We start from the raw sequence: 21,995 nt of genomic DNA, 5'->3' as shown, positions 1-21,995 counted from the left end.
GACACTAAACCCAAATCCAGGATAAGACTTCTCTTGACCTAAAGGCCAACAGGGAAGGCTATTGGGCATCATGAAAACCCCGTGCTCACATGAGCTATGAAGTCTACTTCACTTTGGGGAGGAGCCCTTTGGGTTAAACTAATTTTCCATGTAGTAATCTTGAACCAGACTTGAGATTGAGGTGGCAGGTGGGTTGGATTGTGAGTGTCATGAAATCCTAGCAGAGTCTATTAGTCAGAGAAACAGCCCACTAGAGGATGCGGAAGGGGACAGGAAGACAGAGGAGGATTTATTTCAAGGCATTGGCTCATGCTGTAGGTGAGCTGGATTGTGGAATCTTCAGAGAAGGCTCACAGGCTGGAGACCTAGGTGACAGACAAGGGTGCTGCTCACATCTGAAGGCTGTGTGGAGACAGAAGCATTTCCTAGTCCATGAACAGCGTGTGGCCCCGGAGGCTGGGAATTCAGATTGCATTCTAATTCAGCCAGGTAGGATAAGATCCTGGGTTTGACCTTCAGCCACCTGTGCTCTCTGTTGGTAAAGGTATATGTGGGCACTTTCAGGGTAGAGAGAAGAGTGGTTTCCTGTTGTAGGAGACTGTTTGTTCCCGGCTGCTCAGCACTGAAATAACCACACAGAAACTGTATTACTTAAATCACTGCCTGGCCTATTAGCTCTAGCTTCTTATTGGTTAGCTCTTATATCTTAATCTAACCCATATTTATTAATCTGTGTATCACTACGTGGCTGTGGTTTACTGGCAAGGTTTTGATTCATCTGTTCCCAGCAGTAGCTACATGGCGTCCATTGAGTCCACTTTCTTTCTCCCAGCATTCAGTTTAGTGCTCCCCCCAGCCCCCACTTACCTCTACTCTGCCCTGTGTAGTACCAAGACAGTTTATTTATTCATTAACCAATAAAAGCAGCACATATACAGAAGGGCCTCCCATACCAGTTCTGGACCTGGGAATTTGAATCCATAAATTCATTCTTTTTTCTTTCTGACCTATTTTGACCAGCACCAATAGAGGCAACCAACCAGTCTTTTAATTTTAAAAAATGTTCTATGGCATCAAATACAGCATCCACAGCCTTGCCTGGTAGAAGTATTTGAGTCAGGGTCCGCAGTGGTGTTTTCATCATGCCATTGTGGTGTGGACTACATGCATTTTCTTTACTGTAAGAATAATCAGTAGTGCTCCTGAATTACCTCAGATTAGAGAATCCATTCTAGAAACTTCAGAAAAGTTATCCTGAATATTTTGTTTATTGTCCCAAGGGATGGTATATGCCTGTGATCCCAGCACAGGGATGGGGATTCAGCTCATGAGAAGTCTGTGATCATGAGACTATGAAGGATAATCCTTCAGGCTAGCCTAAAAGAGGCAGAAGTATGTTTGTTAGTTGAAGGTCAGCCTGGGCTATATTTTAGCATGGTACTGACTCCCCCCCCCCCAAATAGGACTAGTGAGATAGAGTTAGCAAACACGCACAGGAACCTGGATTTGTGTCTCAGAATTCATGTAAAGAAAACGGTGTGATGGTTCATGACTGTAATGTGTTGGGGAGGCAGATCTCAGGCTCGTTGGCCAGCTGGGCTAGCTTACTTAGAGAGCTCCAGGCTAATAAGATACACTGTCTTCTATATGTGCAACTCCCTGTCCCATGTGCATTTCCCACACTACACACAAACACACGCACACGCACACCCGAACCTTCCTTGCTGTCAGCATCTCACTGCATAGTCCACAGGCAGTTGAGGCTGTGGCCCGAGCACTCCCAGAGAAAGGCAGAGGAACGTGGGTCTGTCTCATTTCCCTGGGCTTCCGTGGCTGAGCTTTAAGGCTCCCTACACGTGGTTTCCCATTGTTCTTGCTTTGGATCTGTCCTGCTTCTCGTTCATGGGAAATGACAAACTGTTGGAGCCCAGAGCTGTCAAACATTTTCAAACCCCAGCTTGCAGTTATTCTTCATGAATGTGCTCAGCCCGGGGCTGGTTGTGAATAAACATCACCCGCCCGGCCCCTGCATTCCTGGCCTGACTAGTGCGTCTGCCAGAGTCTGGCTTGGGGTCATAGCCTTCAGTTTAGACTTTCCCTGGAGAAGAGAATCAGAAACTACAAACGGCCGCCAAGAAAGCATCAGGAGTGTATTTAGAGGAGCATAAAAAAAGGCCAATTAAGCTGTTCGTGGTTTATTATTATTAGTGGTAATGATGGCTGGCACACGGCAGCTCGCTGGTGTCCGTGGCCTGACTGAGCTCTGGAAGCCAGTCCATAGCTTCGCCAGGCACACAGTTTATAGGGCAAGAGGAGGAGCCCGTGGCAAGGCTCTGGGTCACTGAGGTGGGGCTGTGTGGGGGGCAGGAAAAGGGCAGTTTGTCAACCACGCTCCCCTGAAGGTGGAGGTCTTGGATATGATGGTTCCTATGACTGGCAAGGACCTCGGACTCCCTCAGGAGGTTTGATTGTAACAAAGCTGGAGACGTGGCTCATCGGTGAAGAATTCTTGCTTTCACAGAAGACCAGACAGTTCGGTTCCCAGCACCCACACTAGACCCCTCACAACCACTTGTAATCCCACTTCCCCAGGAAGCTAAGACTTTCTTCTAGTCTCTGCTGACACACAAACTCACATCTGCATATTCATACACAGGCACCCTCACATACACCTAAATAAAAAAAATTTAAAAAATATCTGTGACTTCCTCTTTCCAGGTCTCTGCATGGCTCCATCTTGGGTTGGCCAGGAGTCCCCACTCTCTGATGGCCTAAGGAAGAAATTATATGTCTCTAGTGACCTTGGAGGCTCCGACCCTTCCTGTGTTTTCCAGGGGCTAAAGGCTGAGTTCATTGTCACATAAGAGCTTATGCTAAGGGGGGCAGAGGGCAGGGGACCCAGCCCCTTGTCGAACAGTACCACTCCCACCCCAGTCTCCGATGAAGCCTGTCTGTTTCTGGTAGCGGGCTCCCCCAGTCAGATTTCCAGGGCCAGGATGGAGGTGCAGACTCAGTAAAAGGACAGAGGATGGTGAATTCCAGGGCATCCTGGGGGTGTATATTTCCCAGACAGATAAGTTGTTGTTTTCTCCTCTGGGCACCTTTGCTGTTCTGAATTTTTATGGTGACAAAACCTATATACCCCGAGGGCTGTGGGGACAGTGGGCAGCAGGGTTAGGTGGGGGCAGTGGATGGCAGGGGCTCGCAGGCCTGGCTGTGGTCCTTTGTGTGGAGGGGGTCAATCAATGGCAGGACTTGCTGGATTGGGAGTTAGATTTCGTCAGCTCTGTTGAAGTTCCTGTAACAGCCTGTACTGCCTCTGCTCAGCTGCTGCACCTTACAAGGGGCCTGAAGAACAGCTAACAGTTGGCGTTGGCTTTAGGAGGTCTTTTTCCATCTGGGGGCAAGTGCCCAGTGTTTGTCCAAGCTTCTACTGGGAGAGCTTCCCATAGGTCAGGATTGCTGGGTTCCTCTCCTGGCTCTTTCCTCCAGGGGTCCCCTTCTACATGCTTGTACTCGGTTCTAGAAACCTCCCTCCTGCCTGGAGGCTGTTACCGAGTGTGGACGGGAGGCAGCTTGTGGCCTCCCAACACCCTCTAACTAAACAGCCACTTCTTTGTGACATTCCTGAGGCAGGAGGGGGCAGCTCCCTGGAGCCAGTTTTGAGTGTCTGGGCAAAGAGGGTGTTGTGGGCTATTATCCAGTGATAAGCCTCTGCAAGGACTGTGGAGAGGAAGGGAGACACATTCCTGACTGAGAAGCATTTGGCCTTGAGGGTGGGTCGCGTGTTTAGAGAAAAGAAGCTTGGCTGGGTGCTGGCAGGAGAGGCAGATGGATTTGGGTAACCTGAGCGTGAGTTCCAGCTTTCAGGCCTTGAATTAGTGAAACAGTAAAGCATCAGGTTGGCGCGACACACATTCCTTAAGCACCTACTGTATGCAGGCAGCAAGATGATCCTTAGGCATGTTGAATGCCTACTGTGTGCAGGCAGAAAAGTGATCCAGGTGTCACCGTCCAGAAGCCAACACTTTGAAAGTGGATGATAATGTGGGTGGAGGATTCAGAGCTTAGGGGAATGGTGGGGAATGGTGGGGCCTGAGCCATGAAAGGGGAGGCGGAAAAGCCAGGCATGGTGGCACCCTTCTGTAATCTCAGCTCTCCAGAGTCCAGACAGGAAGATAAGAAGTTCAAGTTCATTCTCTGCCAGAAACGTAGTGGGTTCAAGGCCAGACTCAGCTAGGCCAAAAAAAAGAAAAGAAAAGAAAAGAAAAAGGCTTGGCATTGAATCATAAGGGACATAGGTAAAGTTTGGGGAAAAGGCAGTTTTTTTTGTTATTGTTTTGTTTTGCTTTTGTTTAAACATGGAAGGCATGACTTGAGAGGTCCTTAGAGGGATTGTGTGGAAGAGAATAGTATTCAGAGACTGTTCTGTGAAGATGGAGTGTCTACACACGCCACGGGTGTCATAGTGTCACTGAGCCTGCATGAGGAACTGAGGCAGCAAGCCCAAACCTCAAATCTGCTGGAATGGGCTAGGAAAGGGATGAGGCCTGTCAAGAGTGTATTTAAGACATACAGGATGGACATTTGGCAGTATAAGTGGTCCCGGTTGTTTGGCCTCCTCTGGAGGGACAGAGAAGACACCATTTGGACATCCAGGGAGCTGACATTCTTTCCTGGACATCATAGGAAGTTAGGCCAGGTTTCTAGAGACTCTGTAGATTCTCATGAAGTCAGCTCTGATGGCTGCTATTGATGGCATCCCTTATGTGTCCACTTAAGCATCCAGGTGTCTCTAGAAGATTCTGACACTATTTGCTCCTGATACCTCAGCCTTGTGATTTCATTTATGATTTCTGTCTATAGCTAGAATTAAGCATGGTAAAGGGTGTGGGAGAGAGGGCTGTCAGGTATGAGCAAGGAGGACACCTTCTGCATAGTAAAGATAATCCACCCATCAGCTGAAAAAAGGAGATTCTAGATGGCTCTGAGGCCTGGGTGTTGGAAACCATCTGAGTTGGAGATCCGTGGTATGTAGCATGTATAGTGTTTAGGATTGTCTCAGGAGAGAGCGTTGAGCCCACAGAGCAGGGTATCTTAGTGTGTGCTCACTTGGTAGCCTTGGCTGCCTAGGGTACTGGACTTCCAGCCATGGGTATCATCAACTGTGAGATGAGGTTGTATCCCCAGGGAGGGAACGCTGAGAGCATCCTACAGTGCCGAGCACCTAGTAATGTCTGCTAAGGGTGGTCTCTTACTCTTGGGGCGTCAGACTGAGCCTTCTCATCTGTTTCTCAGGAACTGTGGTGTATGGTGAGCCCATCACTGCCAGCTTGGGGACTGATGGCTCTCATTATTGGAGTAAGAACTGGGCCAAGGCTGCTGCCTTTGTCACCTCCCCACCCTTGAGCCCCGACCCAACCACTCCAGACTTTCTCAACTCTTTGCTGTCCTGGTGAGTATTGGTGACTTGTTCCTATCTACACTCTAGATGTCCTCAGACCAAAATGACCCAGTAGGTGACAGCATGGTGGTTGGGAACAGGTTTAAAAATAGACCCTTATTGACCAAAGTTGGGGTTAATGAGTGAGAACAAGGAAGTATTGTGTCACCGCCCTGGGTAGAAATTCCTGTTGGGAACCTGGGTCATTCTGACAGCCAACTAAAGGGTCTGAAGAGGTATCAGAAGGACACCAGCATTGTTGGCGGGTCATCACTTAGGAAATATCTCACCAGACAGATTGAGGAACCCTGAGCTCTTAGGGAGCCTCATGTCGTATGTTTCCTTCCAGCGGAGATCTCCAGGTCACTGGCAGTGCCCACTGTACCTTCAACACTGCTCAGAAGGCCGTGGGGAAGGACAACTTCACCTTGATTCCCGAGGGCACCAACGGCACAGAGGAGCGGATGTCCGTCATCTGGGACAAAGCTGTGGTAAGGACTGATGATTCCCCTCTTGGGTGGCCCAGGCATGCGCCTGTCTCCGTGGGCGCGGGGCTAATGTTGGCCAGGTGAGAACATTCTAGAAACTTGAACTTGTGAGATGGTATTTCTCCAAGGCAGTTCCTGGGAGCGCATTTCCTCCTAACTATGACATCTAAGTCCTGTGTCAATGAGGAGATGGCTTCCTTGATCCCTGCTGACCCACCCAGTCAACAGTCTTTGACTTCACTCGGTTGGGAGTGTGTTGGAGAACTTCCAGGCTTCTGTTTGGCCTGTTTTGGGCAGATATTGACCTAGGGAATCCGGAAGCTTTTTCACTTTATGTTTTAAAATATAGTAACAGGTTTTCTGATTCTTAATGAATTCTTTAGATTATGTGAGTAAAAATTACCTTGTGTCAGAGTTAGTTGACAGTGAGCGTTTGGGGGCATGTCTTCAGTTTTTGCTGGCATGTGTGTGCACAGTATGTGTCGGCCTTTAGGTAACATTAGCGTCACACACACTACCTCATGGCCCATTAAGGGATTCTTAATATGTCATGAAGCTGTCATCGTTCTTAAACCCACATGAAAAACAGGAAGCTGTCATCGTTTTTAAACCCACATGAAATACAGGAAACATACTTTTAGTCTTCTTGTTTGTTTCCCTGAGACAGGGTCTCACTGGGAGGCCTGGTTTGGCCCGAAACTAGCAATGTAGACCAGGCTGACCTCCACCTCAGAGATCCACCTTCCTCTGCCTCTTTAGTGCTGGGGTGAAAGGTGTGGCCACCACACCCAGTGGAAAACTTGATTTTTAATGGTAGATAAGGGTCTCTTTTTCTCCTGACACCAAACAGTCAATTTTCTATAATTCTTTGACTCAAAATTGGTGTTGTTTCTATTTTTTTTTTAAACTGAGATGAGTCTCCATGTAGACATAGCCTTGGGTACATCTTTAACTATGAGAAGTTTCCAGAAGTGACATCACCAGGCCAAAGGGAGTCTGTTAAAGACTGTAAATTGTATTGTTAAACTTCCTCCTGCAAAGATTATGACACTTGGCACGGCATATGACACTCCTCAGTGGGTATCAAGAGCAGAAGCTCAATACTCAACTAACTTAGTAAATTGCATCTTTCTTGCTTGATATTTAATTTCTTTGCTGAGTGGAATGAATTTTTTGATATGCCTTTTTGGTCATTTAAATTTTTTTCTTCCTTGTTCTCCAGTGTTTAGAGCAGGTTTGGAAGGGAAGGACTTCAGGAAATGATCGGCCCTTACTATATATCCCAGAAAGCCAGGCTGGCCTGAGACTCATTGACTAGAAGCCCAGACCTGTATCTGTCTTTGTTGAAAGGGAAATCCCAGAGTGCATTGCTTGTCAACACGTGTTTCTTTATTGCTGAACATGTTCCACCTTCAGCTTTCTGACCTCTGCCCTCCCTGTGTGTGTGTGTGCATTTGCGTGCATGTGTGCACATATGCATGTGTCCTGTGCCCCACAGGTCACTGGGAAGATGGATGAGAACCAGTTTGTGGCTGTGACCAGCACCAACGCAGCCAAGGTCTTCAACCTTTACCCCCGGAAAGGTCGCATTGCAGTGGGATCTGATGCGGACTTGGTCATCTGGGACCCTGACAGTGTGAAGACCATCTCTGCCAAGACGCACAACAGTGTAAGGCTTGCCCATCGTGGGTAGACGTGTGCTGCAGGTACCGAGAGACAGGGCCAGTCCAGGGATTTGAGCAGGACCTCAGCTGCTTAGGAGTGAAGTTTCTCCGGGATGTGCTGTGACTTTATTCTTCCCAGGGCTGAACCAACACTTTCTTTATTGAGGTCCACGAGACTGCAACTCTTGGCCATGTTTCAGAGCAATGGCCTCTGTCCTTCAACACTTAGGGTCCCTAGAGTGACATTAGAACCCCAGAAGCTTCTAAAAGTCAGGCACCATTCCATTGCTGTGGTTTGGGTAGTACCTCTTGTGGTGGGCTTACTGAAAGGGACCTAGCTAGAGAGCAGTTAAGTGTCCACTCCTGAGGTGGCCACTGGTCACTTCCATTTTCCTGTCCCCCTTTCCTCAGGCTTGAGGTTTGATTGATAGCTATGCATCTTGTCCTAAAGGAATTTTGACCTCTCCTTTCATAGAAGAAATCATCCAGACACGGGGTCACAGTTTAATAACTAAAAATTGGGGAAGCTCTTGGTCACAGGGCTCAGGGATATGCCTTTAGCATCCTGATGTTTCACCTGAGAACCAGGGGCTCAGTGAAGTCTGGGTGTTCTGAGAGTTTGAGGTATCGGATACCAGCAGTTCCTCGGATAGCGCTAAATATCCCGAACACCAAGTGGGTAAGGGAAGGACCTTGGACGGGTGTTTTACTTTCTGTTTTTGGAGGCAGGGTCTCATGCTATATACTACGCTGACCTCAAACTCACTATCCTCCCATCTCAACCTCCCTGTTGCTGGGGCTACGTGTATAAATTCCACCAAGCAAATAAAGTATTCTATGCCAGCTCATTACTCAAATCTTATTTTCTCCCCCATCTTAATATTTTATTTAGCTTTAGCCATATGAGCAAGAGACAGTTCTTACAATGCTGAGCTATAAAGGAGCATGGAAGTTACTTATTTAAATTTATAACATGAACTCTTTAGAAATAGCCAAAGGGTAGAGAACCATTGGGGGTGGGGGGTGCTGCAGTATTCTGAAAGTGTCTGCAAGTTATCCATGTGCAGTGCCTGCAGAGGCCAGAAGAGGGCACCAGATCCCTGGACTGGGAGTTAAGTGTGCTAATGAACCGCCCAGTGTGGGTGCTGGGAACTGAACTTTTAGATCTCTTGCGATAACAGCAAGTGCTCTTAACCTCTGACCTAGCTCCCCAGACCCTAGAGCCATCATTTGTTGGGATTCTGTTCAACTTGTTCCCCAAGAAGGCAGATAAAGATAATAGAGTTTCAGTAGCGCTTACCCAAAATGCTTGGAATCAGAGGCATTTGGAGTTCAGAAATTTTCAGGTTCTCAGATGTTTGCGTGAATGTTGGTAGCTGGGCATCTCCAATCTGAAGACCTCAAATCCATAATTCTCTAAAATCCAGCTCACTTGGATCTTGACATGAGTTGTTTTCCCCCTTCTTACAGGAACTGTTTGTGTGTATAGTTGTTGTTGTTGTTAAGAGTTGATGCATTAGTTCTGTTGTCTCGCCACAGAGCTGTCTCAAACTCATGCCCTCCTCTTCTGTAGTTAACTATGGGTAACACACACACACACACACACACACCAGTGATACAGAGTCTAGTTAGTGTTGTCCATGTGTACGTGCATTTCGAGTTAACCGCGTAGACTTGGGTAACTCCCCAGAAGCTAATCCCTGAAGAAAGGATGCCTCTCCCTCCCGGTCTCAGCGGTCACTGAATGCCTATGGCTCTCTGGGAACCTTTCCTCCATCCGGCAGAGCAGTGTGGTCTAGGGCAGACAACCTTATTGTGTAATGGCTACAATCTCTCTGTCAGCAAATACTGTCTCGCAGCAGTGCCTCTGGTCCTCTGGTTCTTACCTGTCCCCTCTTCCATACATTCCCCTAGCCTTGGGTGCAGGGGCTGTGTCACTGTGTCCCATCTGGAGTCAGGTGTGGAAGTGAGTTTGTTTTTTGTTTTGTTTTGTTTTGCTTTGAAGACTGGTTTCTCTGTAGCTTTGGAGCCTGTCCTGGAACTTGCTTTGTAGACCAGGCTGGCCTCGAACTCACAGAGATCCACCTGCCTCTGCCTCCCGAGTGCTGGGATTAAAGGTGTGTGCCACCACCGCCTGGTAGGAAGTGAGTTTTTAATGAGTGGAGCGGATCTCTGAGTGGAGTTCTAAGTGACCAGTAGGTGTCACAGGGAGCACAATCCCCGCTGCTCCTTTCCGTGGGCCTGAAACCATAAGGATGGTCGGCCCCAAGTGCCGTAAGGGCGTAGGGCAGGTCTAGGCATTTCTGAGACAGGTCTGGGCTTTCCGCCAGTCTAAATCCTCTCTCTTGGGCTGAAGGGTTTGGCTGGGCTCAGTGCCAGCTTCTGTGGCCCCTGTGGGTACCGAGATGGTGGGCGCTTCATGGGCAGACTGCTGGACTGCATGTTTATGGCTGGTCTTGCCTTGCTGGTTCGGCATTAGCCTTGGTGCCACGCCCGCTTTAACTTGTATCATCCCATCTTGAGATCCTCAGTGACGTCCTGAGGGTGAACCTTTCTTACGCATGTGTATCATTTTCGCTTGCCCGCTCTTTTCATTTGACCCTCTCACTACAGGGTCTGGTGTGATTATCCCAAGTGGGGAGATAAATCAGCGAGAGGTGTAGAGAGCTTCAGTGACTGGTCTAATGTTACATAGCGATCTTGCGGTTGAGCCAGAGTTAGAAGCCTTCATTTTTTTGGCACCCTTCCCCCACCAGACTGCGTGCACAGCGCCACGGCGGGGAGGGGTGGAGAAAGTGCTGTCCTCTTTAGTGGAGTGCCCTCTCCAGAGGGAATAAAAGGGATGGCCAAGGCCCATTAAAGACATGTGACTGGGCAGGTAGTTGGCATCAGGACCTCTCTGCTTAGACAGAAAACAGGGAGGCATGAAGGTTCGGGAAGACAGTTGCTGCTGACTGACGCTTTTATCTGAACCTTTAGGGCAGTATCCTTGCCCTGATGTTTTTGAAGAGATGTGGCCCTTCCCGAATGCCTCATTGCCTGCTCCTGCTTCAGGGGCTGGCATTCAGCATGCCAGATGGCGTTGCTCATCTGGTGAAGCACAAACAACAGACTCCAGGTCTGGCTTCAGTGTGGAAAATCTAACTTATCCATAATGCTATTGCTAAGCCTCCATTAGATTTTCCAAGATTCCAATGTGCTCTGTAATTTTTGGAAAATCCTATGACGTTAAAAATGCCCACGCTTGGTGGTGGCACAGCCTCCCATCTCAAAGGATGACAGGAGGTCTGGGGTCCTATGCCAGGCTTAAATCACTCAGAGCAGTGGGTTCTTAACCTGTGGGTCTCAACCCCTTTGGGGGGGGATCAAACGACACTTTCACAAGGGTTCGTTAAGACCATTGGAAAACACAGACGATTTCATGACGATTCATAACAGTAGTAAAATTACAGTTATGAAGTAGCAATAAAATAATTTTATGGTTGGGGATCATCATAACATGAAGAATTGTATTAAAGGGTCGCAGCATCAGGAAGGATGAGAACCATTGACTTAGTAGAGTCGTGGTCCTGCTTTCTTCGGTATTTTAAAGGGGGGATGGCTACAGAAGCCTTCACATCAGCTCCTTCCTAGGCCACTAGCCCCAGTGTGTACATTGGTCATGGTTCGGGTACCAAGGGACCTGTGTGTGTGGAGACTGAGTGCAGGACAGCCAGCCGTGGACAGGAGACTGGGGCTTTTGTGAAATTTCTCCTTTCATAGGTTAGGTGTGGCAGAGAAGCAGCTAAGGTCACTTCCCTGGCGGATGGCCAGGTCTTGGATAAAAGGGTCCATGGCCAAGGTTGTGTCTGTCTGGAGATGAATCACAAATTAGGAAGTGATGGGAGTGAGATAGACGTCACCTTGATCTTAGACAACCCTCACACACTCCCCAAAGTCAAGTCAGAGGAGGCAGGATTCTCTCACCTTGCTCTACACGCAAAGATCCTTTATTGCATCATTGTTGTCATATAAGCCTCAGGAGCGTGGCGTGTGAGGAAACCTAAAAGTTCTAAGGCAGGGTTTAAGTGACATGGACCACTGTTATCCAGTGCCTACCTTTCGCCATGCACAAGACAAATACCCATGGTGAAATACATCTTTAGTTTCTGTACCATGATGCAGGAAAGCACCCAAGATGAGGGCGCTAGTTGGGACCGGCATGACCTTTGTATGGGGTCAAGAAGATGCAGGTCAGTCCTTGGGGAGGTGGTGTGGAAAAGCCCACCATGCTTCTGCTGCGCCCTTAAGTGTGGGGGTGGGGAAGAAGGTCCCACCTGAGGTCATGCTGGCTTGGGGTTTAAATCTCACTGCCTGTGTGGGTCAGACAGTCTTGAGCTGAGAATGCCGTGGGTGGCACTTCCGTGGTGCTAAACCGCAGGACCTAGCGTACCCCCTGGAGGATCTGGCTTCCCCTAGGCTACTGTGCCTGCACAGCCAACTCTGATTTCAGGGACAAGCATCCTGTTCAGGGGGTCGCTGTGAGCCATGGTGTTCCCCAGAATCATGGAATCCATCTTTAAAGCCTCTTGCCTGCAGCCCTGCCCCTCCACTTTTGTTTATGGCAACGCCCCACGTTTCTCGGTGGAGCCTCTGCACAGAGCGGTCACTGGCCCTACGGAGCAGTGTGGCTTTGCCACATGGGACACATGCTGCTATGTCATTGTGGCCTTTCTCTGTACTCTGCGGCCGCTGCCCAAGCAGAGGCGGCCTTTGACATGGGTGGTGCGGCCCCGCCCTCAACACAGATCCGCTAGCGTTTTTTTTCTCTTGGCCTGAGTTTTCCCAGAAGCACATCTGCTCTGTGACACATGCTAACCTCCAGCTGCAGCCATTTGTTCCCGCGGACAGCCGTGTGGAAAGAGCTGTAGGCCTCCTGCCGGCGCTGAGCCAGAATTCCGAGAACTGTGGACATGGCTCTCAGCTCAAAGCCTCTTGTTTTCCCGGGGTTCGCTGGCAAACGCACAGGAAAGCCTCCCACCCGTTTCCCAGGAGGGGGCGCCAGACTGCCTGTCTCCACTCTCAAGGCCATGAGCCCCCAAACACGTGTGCGTCATTGAGGACTCTAAACCCTCCAGGAAAGCCTCCCACCCGTTTCCCAGGAGGGGGCGCCAGACTGCCGGTTTTCACTCTCAATGACATGAGCCCCCAAACACCTGTGGGTCATTGAGGACTCTAAACCTCCATCCTCACAGGCTTTTACATGTCTTTTACATGCCACCAGTCTATACTGTTGAGGACTGTGATTGAATCTTAAGCTCCTTATAGGCTTGCCATCCAGTCAAGGCTGTAGGAAACCCGTCTCAGCTGGATCTTGTTCAGAGGCGAGCCTTGGGAAGGCCGCCTGCGCTGAGGAGAGTTGGTGGACATGGTCTCCGCTAATGAAGAGCCCGTTTCTTCCCTCCCCATTCTGTTTCTCTTTTCCCTTCTTTTTAAATTGTACTGGGGACTGAACCCAGGGCCCTGTGCATTCCAAGGGTTCTACCACTAAGTCCATTCTGCCACTAAGCTACATCTCCACTCTATTAAAACCACCTTGATTGAACACAATGTCGCTCAGGCAGGGCCTCGACTTGTGTGTGAACTTGCTGCCCCCGAATCCCGACCATCTGGTTCACAGGTCTGCCCACAAGACACAGCTGGAATAATTTAATTTGTAAAGCGTTTACAGACACATGCGCACATGCGAGCACACACACACACTGTCCATGTTATTACATGTTTGTTTTTCTCTCAGATTTGGGGGTGGAAGTGAGCTGAGTCATATTATAGACAGAAAGTGAGTGTCCCCGGGGTGGCTAATGGGGACAGGCTCCATCTCTGGGGTGTACCAGTAAGCTTCATCAGCCTGATTCAGTCCGGGACAGGGACAGGGCTTGCTCTGATGGTGGCCGTCCTCCTCTACCCCCAGGCTCTTGAGTACAACATCTTTGAAGGCATGGAGTGCCGTGGCTCCCCCCTGGTAGTCATCAGCCAGGGCAAGATCGTCTTGGAGGATGGCACGCTCCACGTCACCGAAGGCTCAGGACGCTACATCCCCCGGAAGCCCTTCCCTGACTTCGTGTACAAGCGCATCAAGGCAAGGAGCAGGGTGAGTGACTTGGCTAACTTTTAAACATCTCGGATTGAGTTTAATGCCGCAGGCATTCACTAAGTACTGTGTGTCAGAAACTGAGACGGGAGACAGAAAGGTAAAGACAACTTGACCTTTTCATCCCGAAACTGAACCTGCTGGTGGAGGAGACAAGGATGACCACAGCTCTGATGATAAGTGTGGGGTAAGGACCCAGAGGAGGGAATCCCTGCTGCAGAATCACGGATGAGGATGCTATGAAAGAATACATTTGGGGTTTGAAGTTTACATAAGAGTTTCCCGAGCCAAAGAACACGAGGAAGATGGGATGCGATGTGTGGAAATCCGACAGGGTGTTCAGGGTGTGGTGATCAGCCCGTGGACAGCGCTCGGGAACTGAGGTGGGGAAGGGGTGGAGCTGTAAGGGAAGTAAAAGAAGAGTGAGATTAGAGAGATAGACAGTTTGACCTTGAAAATGACCCCAGACCCTCTTCACAGTATGATCAGGGGCTTTTTGGAGGGTTCAAAGATGATGTGACTGGGTGGGAAAGAATTGTAAGAAACCAGCAGAGTAACCCGTTGAGGACCCACCTTGGGAGGGAGGGCTTTGGCCTGGAACTTCAGGGGCTGGTTGCGTATCTGTGCCTATTGTACTTGTCCGTAAGGGGGGCCTAGTCCCTAGGCATCCCTGGTCTGTCTCCTAATCTCCAGGCATCCCTGGTCTGTCTCCTAATCTCCAGGCATCCCTGGCCTGTCTCTTAATCTCCAGGCATCCCTGGCCTGTCTCAGCTGCTGTTCCATCGCACTGGGAGGGTTCAGGGAAGATGTCCTCTGTGAGTGTGACACGGATTGTGGGGTGATTGTGTGTTTCAGCTGGCCGAGCTGAGAGGGGTCCCTCGTGGCCTGTATGACGGACCTGTGTGCGAGGTGTCTGTGACACCCAAGACGGTCACTCCAGCCTCATCGGCTAAGACGTCCCCTGCCAAGCAGCAGGCCCCACCTGTTCGGAACCTGCACCAGTCTGGATTCAGTTTGTCTGGTATGGCCAGGGCTGGGTGGTTCTGGGTAGGTTCCGTAGAGCCAGTAGGTTTTATAGTAGGTTCTGTGGAGTCAGTCTGGGGCTTCGCAGAGAATGCAAGGTAACAACCGTCTCGTTCTTTCCCTGATGGGGAGCGTTCCAGCCACCAGACGTGAAATCTGTCAATGACAAACTGGGCTTCAGAATCTTCAGATCAGATTTTGTGCTGTGGGATGCTGAGACACCCACCCTGTGTGTGACCCCTTTGAGACCGAAGGGACAGTTTCTGGTCTGTCACGTCCATTGTTAAAGAGGGACTGTGGCAGATGAGTGTGGAGCCTGGACCCTCTGCAGCCCGCCTCACTCAGGCCTTCTGTGCCTCAGCCCTCACCTGTGTGGTGAGTCTCAGCACCGGCTCCCCATGGGTCTGCTGTGACATCCACTGAGTTAACTCACGTTAGTTGCCCACGGCAAAGCTACTGGACATGTGTGAACCATCTGCAGGGGTAAAACCTGTGACAGTCCTCTCGGTGACAGAAAAGTAGACTTTCTGTCTTGAAAACTTCCTTCCCCTCTTTCTTCTGGCCCACGATGGGGCCTTCCATTCCCGCAGCTTCGAAAGCTTAGACAGACATCCACGTCCCGTGGTCTGTCAACAGCACAGTTTATTACACAGACTCCCTTTTCTTGCCACATCTGCTGGGTTTTAGACTATACTCTGTGTGCCCACGGCGGATGAGGAATTTCCCACTTTCGGAACTCTTCGAGGTTGTTTTGGTTTGGGAGACAGGCCTTAAGCCACAGTTTTGTCCCTAAAGTATGAGATCCGTCACAACGCCTATCGCCATGTTATTTACATAGATGGCGCAGGTTGCCAGACCTTTCTGTGAAAGAAATGCTTGCATTTTTAAAATTAGAAAAGTATCATGTAGATAATGAAATATTTTGTGACTAAGACCCAGATCCAAACATAACATGTGGGCAGGGCAGATGGCTCAGCAGTTAAGAGTAAACTCTGATCTTGTGGGGGATCCAAGTTTGTTCCTAGCGACCATGCTCAGGTGGCTCGCAACCGCTAGTAACTCCAGCTCCAGGAGATCCAGCGCCCTCTGCTGGCCTCCTCAGGCACTGCACTTATGTGCATGAACCCCACCCCTTCATCATCTGTGTTTCATATACATGTGACAAAGTCTTGAAAGGGATTTCATACAGTATTTTTAGTATAGGTCTGACTGCAGTCCGTCCTAGCAGGTCAGGTGTGGAATTTTCCACTGTCACATCATGTCAACTCTCCAGTGCTTTTAGAGTTTAGGGCATTTTGGGTTTGGGAACTCTAGATCCAGCATTCTTGACCCGGACTGTTCGTACTCCTCCTGAGTGAAGAGCCATTCTCACTAGGACCTTGAATCTAACTGCTTTCCCCGGAATATATCGCTTGCACCAAGTATGACCTGTTGCTGAATGGGGGTCCACTCTACTTCCTGTAGTTTAAACCTTTAGTGAGGTTTGGGAGAAGGGGTAAGGTTGTGTGTGCTTTGGTTCAGTTTTTCCCACAGGAGTGTACCTGAGCAGACCTCAGGAGTCCGATTTGATTTCACCTTTGTTTTAACTTTTTCCTAGGTGCTCAGATTGACGACAACATTCCCCGCCGCACCACCCAGCGCATCGTGGCGCCCCCTGGTGGCCGTGCCAACATCACCAGCCTGGGCTAAAGCCCCTAGGCCTGCAGGCCACATGGGGACGGGGGATGGGACACCTGAGGACATTCTGAGACTTCCTTCCATTTTTTTTTTTTAATTTTAAAGAGCCTGTGATAGTTGCTGTGGGCAGCCAGTTCCTGGGGCTTCCTCTTGGGCCCCCTACACTCAGTCTCCCCTTGGAGTTTCTGAATTCGCTCACCCAAGTCCCTACACAGTTGTGAACACCACACCCAAGCCTAGCCACCCACCCCACACGGAGCTGCATCTCACACGCAGACACACACCACCAAGCAGATCCCAGCGAGGGTGCCCCACCACACCCTCGGCTGTGTGGTTAGCACCTTCCTGTCCTGGGAAGATATAGTGAATTGCCCTGAGCTGCCTTCTTTTCTTTTAAAATATTTTTTAAAAAGGGGTTTTCTTTGTGGGGCTGGGGAGGGATGGGATGGGGAGGGATAAGGGAGGTTTTTTTTTTAAATACTAAATTGAAAGCCTGATTCAATATTAATCCACGGGTCTTGAACTGGACATCGTAATGATGCAATTATGTAACCATAGCGCAGATCCGAGGCTGGCAGGCTGCTGCTGCCCCTCTGGAGAAGCTCCACGCATCTCCATCGCCGTCCCTTACTCTTCCGGGTCAGCTGTTGCGAAGAGGCGGGTTTTCTTCGTTGACCTAGATTTTGCGGCAGATTAGACCTTTTGAGGGTTCTCCTCACTCTTTTCCCACATCTTCTGTCTGTTCTGGCTTTTTCTCCTGCACTCACGGAGAGATTGTGATTGCTTTGCGTTTCCCCGACAGTGTTCTCCTTACCCTGCAGCCTGCCCTTAAAGCCAGGCATTGCGATTTGGCCGCAGGCACAGCCTGGGAAGACCCTACCTAGTGTTGTACCCACGGCCATAGTTTTGTGCGGTCCAGGTTTCTGTTAAGATTGGTGCTATCCAGTTCCCATCACTAGGAGGTGTCTGAGTTTGAGGCTTGCCAGACACAGGGGTGACCCGGATTATGACACCAATATTGTCATGTGTGGGCCCAGAATAGGGTCACGTGTGTGGAAACATGAAGAAGAATTAGGCCGCAGAAGTGACGGAGGTCCTGGTCAAATCTGTAAATCCAGTTCTCAAGCTCATATGACCCTACCAAGCTGGGGCCAGTGTCTCTGTGGAGGAACCCTTCTCAGTTTTTCCCAGGAAAAGCTGAGAATTCTCGAACACTAGGTCTCCTCAGTGTGTGCATGCATGTGTGAATGTGTGTGTGTGTGTGTGTGTGTGTGTGTGCAGGAGGGAACATTTCTTTTTTCTGTCCAGTTATTTCAAAAAGTCTAACATGATGTGGGAAGCCCTTCTAAGGGTGGAAATCTTGGGGGGGGGGGAATAATTAGACTTCAAGCCTGTTTTACAAGAGGAAAAACCCTGTCTTAGGAAACAGTATCTCATGGGAAGAAAACTGTACAGATTGAATGCATGGCCCACTTAGAGATCCTGTCACCACTTAGAGACCATGTCACCTCATGTCTGTCACCCTTCCTCTTCCTGTCGTAGTGACAGCTTTTCACTAGCTGGCTTCTTTCTGTATTTGCCGACTTCTGTCATACTTCCTTCCAAATGTGTTTCCAGGTCCGTGTGAGCAGTGTTAGGTCCACAGGCCCTTTACGAATCCAGTCTGCTATGTAAAGCAGGACCACAGAACACAGTGACGCTTTGAGTGACCACACCTTTTTGTCTTTGAGGTTAATGGTTGGGGTTTTGGTTTGTTGTTCATTTTTGTTGTTTTTAAAGGTAAATGGCACTTTTAAACATTGGTTGACTTAATATATTTGCTTTCCCCCCTCTTACCTGCACTTAGAGAGGAAATTTGAACAATTTGGTAAACACCTTTCTGTTCGTTTGTTTGGGTTCTGAGAAACCCTCGCAGCTCTTCAATACTCACCGTCTTCCTGCTGTTTCTTGTTCGGGGCTGTGGCCCTGTCGGTTGTTTTTAGATCATTTTCTTAAAAGCCAAACCAAACCAAACAGTTTCAAACCTGAAGATTCCCGCAGTCCGTGTAAGCATGTTTGCCCGTCGGCTCGCTTTCTGTGTCTGTACAATGAATGTCCTATGTAAATGCTAAGATAAGTCAGCACAGTGTCTCAGAACTGAATAACTGCAGTGACTTGATGCTCTAAATCAATGTAGGATTTACTGCTAGATGGTTTTTAACCCTTGAACTTGTGATTGTGACCCATGAGGGGGGGACCTTTCAGTGCTAAAGCTGATCATGTGTGTAGCCAGGAAGGTACTTTCGGTTTTTTTTTTTTTTCAAAAAAACTTTTTGTTTTATTTTTTTGTAACCGCTGTCTTAATGGCAAAATAATTATGGTAAAATACAAGTCTCGTGTTTATTATTCCTTAAGAAGAAGTCTGTGTTATATTACCACTGAACACCCAATAAAGCAGAATGTGGTTGTTTCAGAGGCTTTGTCTGTATTGAGACCCTTACAGTGTATCGGCTTCCTCTCTGAAGTTACTCATGGGGAAGCTCAGGGCGTGGCTTAGATTCAGGCCGTGGACCAGCTCCTGAGTGCTTACCCCCATGCCACAGGTTGCTATGGAAACCTGGTGACAGGATGAGTTCTCATCGCAGACAATGCCACATCCGGGGCCACAGAGGCTGAGGATCAGTGTCTGAAACCCCATCCTGGAGTGGAGGCCCTGAGCCTCCAGGAGTGCCACGCCAGATGCAAGCCTGGGATCCAGGTGGGGCCACAGGAGCTGAGGCGGGTGTTCTGGGTAGGCACTGGGCTTCCTTCCGATGTTTTTATGGGAAAGAAGACCGCCTTGTGTGTCCTGACACCTCAGTAAAGGCGATGTCAAAACCAAGAGCAAGACCTAGGCTTCCACCCTCAGCCCGTGGCGGAGGATGCTGGTAAGGGTGAGAGGCATGCTGGGCTCTCAGTTCCCTGCTTCAGGTCGCATTGGCTCTGGCTGAAGAAGGAGCATGCTTTGGGCATTCTGGGCTGTCCTATGATAGGGCTGGTTTACCCCTGGGCCCCATAGCACCTTATACCATCATCATCATCTAAACTGGATATGAGGTAAAATTCAGAATTATACAAGCCCAGCCTGATGGTTCATTAGGGTAAATGTCAAACACTCAGAAGGCTGAGGCAAGACTGGGTAACGTAATGAGGTCCTTCCTTCAAGAAAATATCAATGAAAAGGAAAAAGACAATGTTATTATTACAAGCAAAGAGATGGGAAAGTAATAGGAAAAACAAGGCCCCATGTGACTTAGAGCAAGGCACCTACTTGGATCCTTTAAACACTCACAGTGAACTACAAAAACCAGTCACAACATTGACTGTAGTTAAGGGTGAAATGGTCTTTAATTGAGATGGTAGTTCCAGAACGAAAGGCTTGGGTTCTCCTGGGAGCCACAGTGTCGAGTGTGTGGGGCTGCCTATGTGACCAAGTAAGTCAAACAAATGTGAGAAAGGGGAGCAGAAAGTCTTCTTCAACATGAAGAACCTGTGTGGGGATAATGAAGAGCCCAGCTCCATCCTGTCATCTCCCAGACTCCGCTCACACCAAGAAGGGCCTGTGGGCTCTAGCTCACAAGTCCACATTCCACTCAACCCCTCAGGAGACTACTCTGTGCAGGATAGGCCCCACAGAGGCCCCTTCAGGCACTAAGAGGTGCGGATCTACTTGGACAGGGACTGAAAGTGATCCAGATACTGAGCTGTGCTCCAGGCTGCGGCTGGGAGCGTCCCATCCACTGTCTGCCACTCTTGTGTGGCAAGAGGCATACTGGAGGAGGCTGCGTCTAGAGATGGGCCAGGTACTAGTGGTGTGGTTAAGTCCGGGCAACTGTGTGCCTGCTGGTAGATTTCACTCTACACTAGTGGTTCTCCATCTCCCTAATGCTGTGACCCTTTAATACAGTTCTTCATGTTGGGCTGACTGCCCCCACACAACCATAAAATGATTTTGTTGCTACATTGTGACTGTAATTCTGCTACTGTTATGAATTGTAATGTAAATATTTGATACGCAACCCCCATGGGGTCGTGACTCACTGGTTGAGAACAGCTGTTCTAGACACATGCATAAAAGCTCAAAGAGGACAGGAGAAAATATGAGGGGCGAGCTAGGAAGTCTGTGACATGCCTCGCCTTGACCTTGTGGTTAAGCCTTGCACTGCTCCGAGCCAAGGCCCCATCCGCAGGCAAGGCTCTGTAGCACGCATTCTCTTAGGAGAGGCAGAGCTGGCTCTTCTCCCATCGGCTGTGATGGGGTTCAGCCCCCATCTTGCTCCTGAGCAGGAGTGTTTGTAGAAAACCTGGCTCTCAGTCCAGGACCTGGAAGTAGGCTCACCTGCTCAGTCTCCAGCTTTCCCTGCCCTTTGGTGAATGGCAAGCCCAGGGATGGAGTACGGGGGAGGGGCAGGGAAGTGCAAAGGGACCCCAGGACACTGCCAGAAACAGTGTCCTCTCTGTCCCTTCTAAGAATCTAAATACCAAGAAATGATTGATAATCACCCAAGGTTTGTTTTGGGTGACCGCAAAGACTATTGGAGATGTAGGGGAAGTTGGAGATGGTCTCCATTGTTTCCAAGCAATCTGTTGGTTAAAGTCACGCAGCTGACAGCTAGCATCCATTATGACACTGTGTGCTATGAGCTGTGTGTTCATTAACAGAGCTAATCTTTGCAAAAAGTCATGAAGAAGAGGCCATTGTGCTGGTGAAGTGATAAGGAGACAGAACACAGAGAGTCAAGGCAGTTTTCTTAGAAGCAGCTTTGAGTCTGCAATCCTGGGACCAGGAAACACACACACACACACACACACATGCTTTCAAGGGAGAACTTAATGCTGAAGAAAGACCTAAGGAGGCCAGAAGAATGTATCAGATGCCCTGGCACTGTAGTTACAGATGATTGTGAGCCACCATTCAGGAGGTGCTGGGATCTGAACCTGGATCCTTTGCAAGAGCAGCAAGTAATCTTAACCACTGAGCCCTTTCTTGACCCCTCAAATATATGTGCTTTTTGGAGACACCGTTTCCTTAGGTATCTCAGCCTGGCCTTGAACCCATGATTCTTCTGCCTCTGCCTCTGTTTCCTGAATGCTGAAATGACAGGCACCCGCCACTTCACTCAATCAAAAAATATGTGGAGAAAAGAGAAACAAAAAGCAAACTGTATTTCCTAGACAGAAAGCCATTATTATAAATGAGTAATTATGAGAGTGATAGCAATATAAACAAAGTAGACAATAGCAAGGAAATAAGAAGCTAGAATAGATCCACAAGAGATGCAGAAAACACATTTCAGTCTCCGAATTTGCACTGTGATCATCCTGCACACTTTAGTTTGCACAGCTGGCTTGCCCACATTCCCCCCTGCCTGAAAGCCTGCACAGTCTGTTTCCCTAGTGCTCTCCACCCTCTCACCCCTACCTTCCCGTCCAGGATCTCAGAAGAGCGCGTGGATGATGGCAATTGAAGATACACCTCTTACTTGCTCTGTGCATTAAGTAACCCAGCCTTTCCCTCCATAAGTGGCTAGCTAGCCCGAGGCAGAAATGTG

At 49.1% G+C, this 21,995-nt stretch overlaps 1 protein-coding gene across 4 annotated transcripts in view; it reads left to right on the top strand.

The window, feature by feature from the left end:
• Dpysl2 (dihydropyrimidinase like 2) overlaps positions 1 to 18,877 on the top strand; it is a 103,927-nt gene extending 85,050 nt beyond the window's left edge. For 3 of the 4 annotated variants that reach the window (XM_075950276.1, XM_075950279.1, XM_075950280.1), the window contains 6 exons: positions 5,299 to 5,455; positions 5,793 to 5,934; positions 7,430 to 7,600; positions 13,546 to 13,725; positions 14,581 to 14,746; positions 16,346 to 18,877. In XM_075950276.1, the coding sequence (XP_075806391.1) occupies positions 5,299 to 5,455; positions 5,793 to 5,934; positions 7,430 to 7,600; positions 13,546 to 13,725; positions 14,581 to 14,746; positions 16,346 to 16,437 (908 nt within the window). In that variant the 3' untranslated portion in view covers positions 16,438 to 18,877. Of the gene's footprint in view, positions 1 to 5,298; positions 5,456 to 5,792; positions 5,935 to 7,429; positions 7,601 to 13,545; positions 13,726 to 14,580; positions 14,777 to 14,806; positions 14,866 to 16,345 lie in introns of those variants that run through there. The other variant, XM_075950278.1, reaches the window with a different exon arrangement.
• Positions 18,878 to 21,995: the final 3,118 nt, after the last annotated feature.

The sequence above is a fragment of the Microtus pennsylvanicus genome, chromosome 15, assembly GCF_037038515.1.
Source record: "Microtus pennsylvanicus isolate mMicPen1 chromosome 15, mMicPen1.hap1, whole genome shotgun sequence".
Lineage (NCBI taxonomy): Eukaryota > Metazoa > Chordata > Mammalia > Rodentia > Cricetidae > Microtus > Microtus pennsylvanicus.
Note: the sequence above shows the minus strand (reverse complement) of the source record. Positions and strands in the feature narration are given on the sequence as shown.